General features: G+C 36.1%; 1 protein-coding gene across 2 annotated transcripts; it reads right to left on the minus strand.

Annotated features, from left to right (window-relative positions):
• Positions 1-2,612: 2,612 nt before the first annotated feature.
• On the minus strand, positions 2,613-6,172 carry LOC103945325 (protein DCL homolog, chloroplastic-like). Of its 2 annotated transcripts, XM_048580214.1 has the most exons (4): positions 5,430-6,172; positions 5,235-5,349; positions 3,141-3,249; positions 2,613-3,020 (listed from the first exon to the last, which is right to left on the minus strand). In XM_048580214.1, the coding sequence occupies exons 1-4, from the start codon at positions 5,774-5,776 to the stop codon at positions 2,950-2,952; spliced, it is 642 nt and encodes a 213-aa protein (XP_048436171.1). In that variant the 5' UTR covers positions 5,777-6,172; the 3' UTR covers positions 2,613-2,949. The 2 variants fall into 2 exon arrangements, with proteins under 2 accessions (XP_048436171.1, XP_048436172.1); XM_048580215.1 differs by having other exon boundaries at positions 2,962-3,249; positions 5,430-6,158.
• Positions 6,173-8,036: the final 1,864 nt, after the last annotated feature.

The raw sequence follows: 8,036 nt of genomic DNA on the forward strand, positions 1-8,036 counted from the left end.
TTGAAATCTGAGTTGTCGTTTTGGCTATATTATAGTTACCATCAAGTATAAGATAAAATTAACAATAAAACTAAAATATATCAATAAACCCACACTTAGTAATCAACTCCTACCATAACGTGATCCTTTATCCTACGTTCATTTTTGCTAAAACCATAAGACGCTCCCACAGAGAAAGACAAGCTTTCTTTACCTGATGGATGATAATTTTGAAGTTTTAAATCTTCCAACTAAGGTATGAACTCATTTGCGCAAGTTTTTTTTTTCGTTTGATTTCATATTTTTTAGGGTTTAGGAGTGTATCACCTGTAAGAAGGAACTTTGAATCCTCCAACTGAAATTGTTCAAGTCCAGTACCAGAGTCAGAAGCTCTTTATTCTGCTATAACTTGTGTGGAGTGTACCATCAAACTGGTTGTGCGACGAATGCAACTTCTGAATACATGTTGAACATATCAATAGGAATATGACCTTTTAGGGCATTGGCCTGCACAAACAAACACTCCACCTGATCTTTATTGCCAATCAAGTTTGGAAAAATCAACACCATATGTATATTGTCAACCCGAAGGTAGTTGAATCTAAAGCTAATCCGAAAATAGTCTTTTAATCTATTTGGGCAAATGAATCTTGGTGGCAATTACATATTATCAACCTGGTAAGTTTAAAAGTTTAATGAATTTATTTGATTATTTTATTTTTTGAATGGGTGTAAGGATAAATTTACATATTGAATTGGATTTGTGAGGGTGATTTAGATAATAAATTTGGATTAAAAAAGATATTAATAGTTTAATTAAAAATAATATGAGTTTAGGGAGTAAACTGGGTGTAAAAAGAGATTATACGAGTTCAAATAAAATTTTCCGACTCTCAATTATGGATTAATTTTGTATACCTTTCCATTGTTCAAAAATTCGTATATGATATATAAAAAAACAAAATTGTTAATTGGTGTCCATTGTTGATTGATTCCGACTTCTTTCATTGACACCTCTTAAGGTTTTTTGTTTTTAATTCGACCGTCGATTTGAATTTTAGAAATTTAATCGGCATTTTTTTGAAATGTAGCTTTCTTTTTATTTATTTTTTCTTTCATCTTTATCTTCTTTAGTCTTATTCTCATTCCCGCCTTATTTACAAAAGAGAGAGACAGTTTGCGCGAATCAGTGGGAGAGGGCTTCTAGGTCTTCTTCTTTTGAAATGTAGCTTTCTTTTTATTTATTTTTTTTCTTTCATCTTTATCTTCTTTAGTCTTATTTCTCCTGCCTGGGGTACATTCTCCGAGAAATGAAGCTAGAAAGCCAAAGGGAGGACACAACGTGTTGGTGCTATTACAGGTTGTAAAGTGGGACTCTGCATCGAATTAAATTTTCATGGATTTGTTGGTAGATTTTGTGGTGATAGAGAGTAACTTATTAAGTACAATTGGGTCATTATCTTATCATTTCGTGTAAATGATATAATAAATTAGTGCTAGAGTCAGTCATGCAAAAAAAAAAAAATTAGTGCTAGAGTCAGTATGCATGACTGACTCTAGCACTGCTTTACTATCCTCAAATGAGCGACGTTCAAACTAGTTTTGATGTGTTTTTTTATTTTGGGGGGGGGGGGGGGGTGGTGGAACTGGTTTTACCATCTTTGTGTGTTGTTCAAAAATTAATGCAAAGTAAAAGCTTAGATCATCTTTAAAAAAGCTGTCAAATTTTAAACCTAAAATTTAAATTTAAAAGCTTACAATGACACTTTGGCATCTTTTAAAATTTTGCTCTATAACTGATATGTCAAATTTTAAACATAAAATAATAATTCCTATGTACTTTCTTTGCATTGGAAATGAAAAGAAACAAAAGGATAATGCTTTAAACCAATAAAAAATTAATAAAAAGCATTTAATAATTAATTAAAAAAATCTGAAGGTGCTGTCAAATTTGGCAGCAAAAGAGGAGAGATGTTAATCTATGTCATGCCACATCAGATTTGGCTTCTCGATTGGAAAACATTAATGCTGTCTTTTGTTACCGTTGTTGCTGATCTGAACAATTTGATATCTCCTTTGGAGATGCTCTTATCGGTGGGGAAAGCATTTTTTCTGAGCATAATTTACCACCAGAAATATGATGTTCGTCTTCAACGTCAACCACATTCCAGCATGCATTTCACGGTTTTGACAGCGCAAAGAATCTTGGGTGCTCCGAAGTACTCAAGAAAGTCCCCCGGAGCCTAGACAACGTCCATCCGTGAGAGCTTAATTCTTTTGACTCACAATACCAGTCTCAACTACTCGATTTCTACTAGTTGGTAAAAAGTATGGGGCCATGCAGGCAAATAACTTCAAATTATCAGACTTCTAAGCTGTAAGAATATACAAAATTTCCATATCTTCACTCATGCTACCACCTAAATTGATCAAGACCAGGTCCTATTGGATGGACCATCCATTGCCGGCCCATTAAACACGATAGAAACTAGACTACGGGTGCTTGACTATGCCATCCGTAGGGAAGCTCTCACCCAACCCACCATATGAGAAATTTGAGGTCAGCCTACCTTACCGAAGTTTTTCTCTTGTTAATCACAGCCAAACAACGACACACGTTCGTATCATCATCATTTGTCACAATGCAATGTTATTATCTCCATCGAAGGTCAGCCAAAAAGCTACAAGATCAATGATCACCACATCGGACATCTTCCGACTGATGGACTCTATTGGCACAAATCCTGAACGCCGGACATAAGGACACATATTTTCCTCCATCTAAATTCTCTAATTAAGCTAAAACGATTGACAAAGCTTCTAATCAATGAGAGAGAGCCAGGTTGTTATCTAATGAGCTTTGCGGACTTCTAGGTGCAAAGCTAAGTAATTCAATCCTAGTAAAAGCGGGTCCTAGGAGAGCCATGTTGTTATCTAATGAGCTTTGAGGACTTCAAGGTTATATGTGGATCACTGAAGATCTGAATACGAAAGACATTCCCCTTCCAAGGTATAATTTGAATACCATTTCATACGCATCTGTAATTACCAAAGCAAAATTAAACCCCAATACAAGCGTTAGGAAGGAGTAACGCACATTTAGCCACTACCACGTTTAAAATGTTCCCAAATGAATCTATCTGCATGGGATGGGTACTTATCTCGGATATATGCTCGAAGACACTTCTGGTAGGAGAAGTCTATCCATACACCATCAGTTCTTATGACAAATAGGCACCTTGAGTGTTTAAATTGGGGATGCCGATCAACCTACAGCAACACAAGTTACAAAGAAAGTGGTTAGTTTGCATAGACAAACACAAGAATCCACATCAAACAAAATAAAGGTTGATCATAGATAGAAGGGAGGACTGGTTCAGAAATCAATGAGAACTTGAAATTCAATGTCAATAAATAGTTTACAAATGGTCAGTTTAAGTTCTGCTCAAGTAAAGATCAGACTGAAGAAGAGAAGTTTTGAGAAAGAGACAGATAATTTCACGTCACAGAAACAATAATAGAAAGATCTTTATTTACGATTACATATTACACTCGTAACTGGTTTCTGAACCAACGTGCTAAGGAAAGAGTAGCCAAAGAAACAGTAGAAAAAAATTAGACCAAAATTTTAATAGTTTACACTTTCAGCTTCCACTATCATTAAATTGTATTGAAAAGGTACGAAATAAATAATCTGTAGAAAATAATCTAGGAAAAACAAGCCCCAATAGTTAAGGATAAGTTATGAACACGTGGATCTAAAGCTCCAAACATGCACTAAAAAAGGTTAAAGTGGTAAGAAAAAAGCAAAGGCCTGTAGCTCATTAAGCTAGAGCACCTGTGACTGGCCCCCCATTGAACTTCATCATACACAGAGGAGATAAAAATAAATTTCAGCCTAGATAAATGCTTTTCTATTCACATAATCATTAAGAGATGCCACAAACTTCTAGTTGTGCATGTTTGTGCAGCGATATTTCAATGGTTTCTTCTCTTACTCGGTTGCAATACAGTTGACATCTTGCATTCATCCAAGGTTTCCTATTACATAGGTTGGTGACACCAATTTCTTGTTAAATCTTTTGGTTGTGACAAAAATTGGAATGACCCATCAGCAATAGCATATTAAAAATGGTAAAAGACAGGAACTGTTTTGGAGAGCAATCCTTAAAGCTACAAGAGCAACAACATCAAAGAATAGCTTTTGCTCAAAAATAAGTGTCCTGGTGTTTGTTAAGACATTAGCGTTTTAGTTCAAGGAGTTAAGGATACTCGAATAATGTTGAGTTCACTGGACATTTTCCACAAGGGTGCTTCTATTTGGACTGACATTTTTACTCTTTATACTCGCCTTCCTAAAGTTTCTTTAACTTTCTCATATTATTCATCAATATTTTCAATTTCTTTCTTTTAAACTTAAAAATAGATACCTGTAAAGGCAAGTGCCAAGGTTCTCGGGGAAGAAGAGAAGAAGGAACTGGATAGGGAAGGGAGGAGGTAACAGGGAGAGAAGGGCATGTAAAGATAAGGAATTAAACCAACAAGGGTAATAGAATTGGTACATAATGTTTTTAAGCAGCGATGACTAAGGGATTGATGCAAATAGGATGAACATTTAGGCCTCCTTATACTTCAGAACAACCATGACATTTAATTACCCGCTGCATTCCTTTCGAACATGTTCAAGTTTTAGTCTTCAACACTTAATACATTCACCACAAATCTAATTCACAAACTCTAAACTCCTCTTTCTATGATTTCAGCCTTTGAAACCATTTTTCCACTAACCCAAACCGCTCACGAAAACATCAACAGGCTTGTTTCTCTATACAACATAAACTATCATACTTAAAGAAGGCACACATTGTGCATTCACACCAACGGTGATTTGTGACACACAACAGTGCGTCTTCCAAACCATCCTTCACACTTCAACAAACAACTTGGTAGATACTACAAATTTAAAATAGACCTTCCTAGTTAAATTTTTCAGCCCACACAAAATTTGATCGGTGCATGAGTATCAACCCTATATATAACTAATTAGGGGCTCAATTCCAAAAGAACGAATGCACCGATGCTCGAAAAACCGTCATTTGCACCATAGCAAACATATTGGCAATGACTAATGAGTTACTTACCCTCAATATTTTATAAATTTGACTACAATATAAACCTAAATTCTTCACAAGAAATTCAATTAATAGATAACATAGGGCAATCTCCGACGGTAAATGGTGGAGGAAAAAAGTTACCATGATAGAATCAATTGCGCAGCCAATTTTATCCTCTGAGTGTGGATGATGAGCAAGAAGCCTTGCCACCACAACCTTTTCATCTTCCTCCGTCAGCCGCTCACCATCCATATACCTGCAAACCACCAAAACCAGTTCACAAAGTAAAACGACGGGGATCAACGTCGTTGCGAGCTAAGCTCACAGTAAGCATACCTATCAGAGTGCAGAATCTCCTTGGCCAGCAAAACGACGGGCTCGATGTCGTTTAAAATCTCCCGTTCCTTATACTTCCACTTGCAGTAGTCTGGGTCGTCCCAGCGAGGGTACTTCGGCGGCTCCTTCACGCTCAGCACTTCTCTCAGCGCGGAACTGTCCGCCGAGGACGATAGACTATCCGGCCGAGTCGACTCGCTCGCCACGCTGCACCACGCCCTGCCGCTCGGGACCGCAAGCCCGAGGCCCAGGCGTCGGTGGTGGACTCGCGCGCAGAGGAACGAAAATGTTCGCAGCAGCGCCGGATTCAGAGTCGCCATTCGTCGTCGTCGTCGTCGTCGTCTCATTGTTTGAGTGGCACCAGTGTATCGTGGATCATGGTAGTGACTGTACTAGACTCGTCTGAGTCGGTGGTGATGATGACTCAGTGAGTCATGACTGATGCGGTGGACTTTGTGGGAATTCTGATATTTGTTTAGGTTTTTCTGGAAAATAAGTAAAATTAGAGGCCCAGTATTAGGCCCGATTTGTGATGGAGATAAGTAGTGGGGCCGATGGATGTGTTATCTGATGCCTGATGGGTCCACCACGTGTTTTGCTTTGTTTTTGTTTTCTGTTGTCTGAGGGTCCAACGAAGTGAAAATACATGGCCCACACTGCTGGATGTGAGTGTCGTTCAAAGTTTTGAAACTTTGAACTTTACAGATAAGGACGGAGATTTTGAAATCGGAACGTGAGTGGAAAGTATGAATCTCACGTAGTTAAGGAATTTTGTACGTATTTGTAAGAAGTTTGGGTACTCTTTATTTTATTAATGGTTGCATGGTATAGTTTTAATTTTTATCATGGTATGAAGGTAGCTTTTTTGGTAACATAGGGGGTTGAAACCCTAAAAACCAGCTCAAAGCGTTACTGCATTAATTTTAGTCTCAATGACTCTCATCATGTTATCAAATAATTGAGTTCTAATCCAATCAGGAGGATTTCCAAAATAATGGTACCTGAGATCTATATTGTAGCTTAAATTGACAGAGTCATCTGCCACCATGTTCTTCTTCCGCTAAACATATATTAACTCGCATTCGGCTATGCATGTTAAAGCAGCTTAGTTTATGTGTTTGAGCTAACAACTTGCGCGCTCTCACTCACGTCACAAAATATGTATATGATATTTAAATAATTTTAAGCCCGGTCTCTTTATCAATTAAGTTCGCAGCTCACTTAATTTCGCAAGAGTAGTTACATGTAATTAATTCAATCATCATCTCGACATTTTGATATTACACTAAATATATACATTCACATGAATAATATTTAACTATCATCGATAATTATAGTAAATACATGCATGTATTTTAGTCAATATCTCCACATTTTGATATGATTTCAAAAGTACGATATTCATGTGTTGTATACTAATCGTCACACGTGTTCCCACAACCTCCAAGTGATGTAAGAGTGGTGCAATTTAAATGGGCGTATACGGAAGAGGCTTATCAAAGAGAAAAGTACATGAAGAGCCCATCAAATAATAAGTTAAGATTTTTAATACAAAATTCGTATTATTAGATAAAATGGAGATGATGATTATGACATATGAACAAAACCGCTACTAGAATATTAGACTGTATTTTATGTGACAATCATTAATGGATAATGGTGGACAAATATTTGTTGAACATTAATTTTGTAGAGTAGTTGTACCATCGTAATCGCAAAAAAATTATTCATATGACGTATAATGCGTATCGTCTAGACAATCAAATTAAAGAAAAAAATTGTGGATTATGTATGTGATGCACCTAACGTGTGACTAGTATCTCGCATTATAGAAATGTATATCTAAGTTGAACCAGTTGATTTGTTCCACTTTCGTACCTCCAAATTTTAGTTATCCTTATAGATATAGATTAAAATATCTCAATCATATTATGGAATACGGAACGTTCTAAAAAATAATTTGATAAAGTTTTGATATTACACATTTTATGAGTTTTAATTCTCGTTCCTCAATAAATAATAGAGTCGAATTTATTTTTAATTTTTTTTCAGTAAAGGTGATATTCTACATTTAAATTCCCATTATGAGGATGGAATAGGGTTCAAACTCGAAAATCAGAAAATTAAAGAAAAAAAAATCCTACATTTAATTACAAAAATTCACAATTTTCTCATTATTCGCAGCAATTGGTTGAGATTGAGAATTGCTCGGATCCTTTGAAAATCGAAAAACTCCCTTATCCCACTCTGAAGCCCCAAAATTTTCGAAACGCAAAGTTTCAATCTTTGTCAAAATTCAGAGACCCCCTTGGTAGGACACCAAAACCAAAATAACTATTAACAGGTGAAATTGATAACTTATTAGTTTAACGGGTTGAGTTTGATTGACCCATTAATTTAACAAATTAAATTTAAGTAATCTAGAACTTAACTAATCGGGTCAAACCCGACCCAAACTCAATAAAGCTAAACAGTTTACAAATCTAGCTGTAACAAACGTGAGCACGGTCAAAGACTCATATTAGTTGTCAATTTTTTATTTTTGGAACTTTTGGCGTAAATTGCATCGTAGTTGCTATTTTTGATTTAACACCCACAGACGACGAC

This window comes from the organism of the source record quoted next, unplaced genomic scaffold (genome assembly GCF_019419815.1).
Source record: "Pyrus x bretschneideri cultivar Hongxiangsu unplaced genomic scaffold, Pyrus_bretschneideri_v1 Contig15, whole genome shotgun sequence".
Lineage (NCBI taxonomy): Eukaryota > Viridiplantae > Streptophyta > Magnoliopsida > Rosales > Rosaceae > Pyrus > Pyrus x bretschneideri.

Bases quoted from the DNA above. Each gene is read 5' to 3' on its own strand.
- LOC103945325 (XM_048580214.1), bottom strand. From the start codon at position 5,776: ATGAGACGACGACGACGACGACGACGAATGGCGACTCTGAATCCGGCG. The intron at 5,350-5,429 runs GTATGCTTACTG...GGTGGTTTGCAG, and splicing joins GAGATTCTGCACTCTGATAG to GTATATGGATGGTGAGCGGC. The intron at 3,021-3,140 runs ATAAGTACCCAT...TTTGGTAATTAC, and splicing joins TCTTCGAGCATATATCCGAG to AGATGCGTATGAAATGGTAT.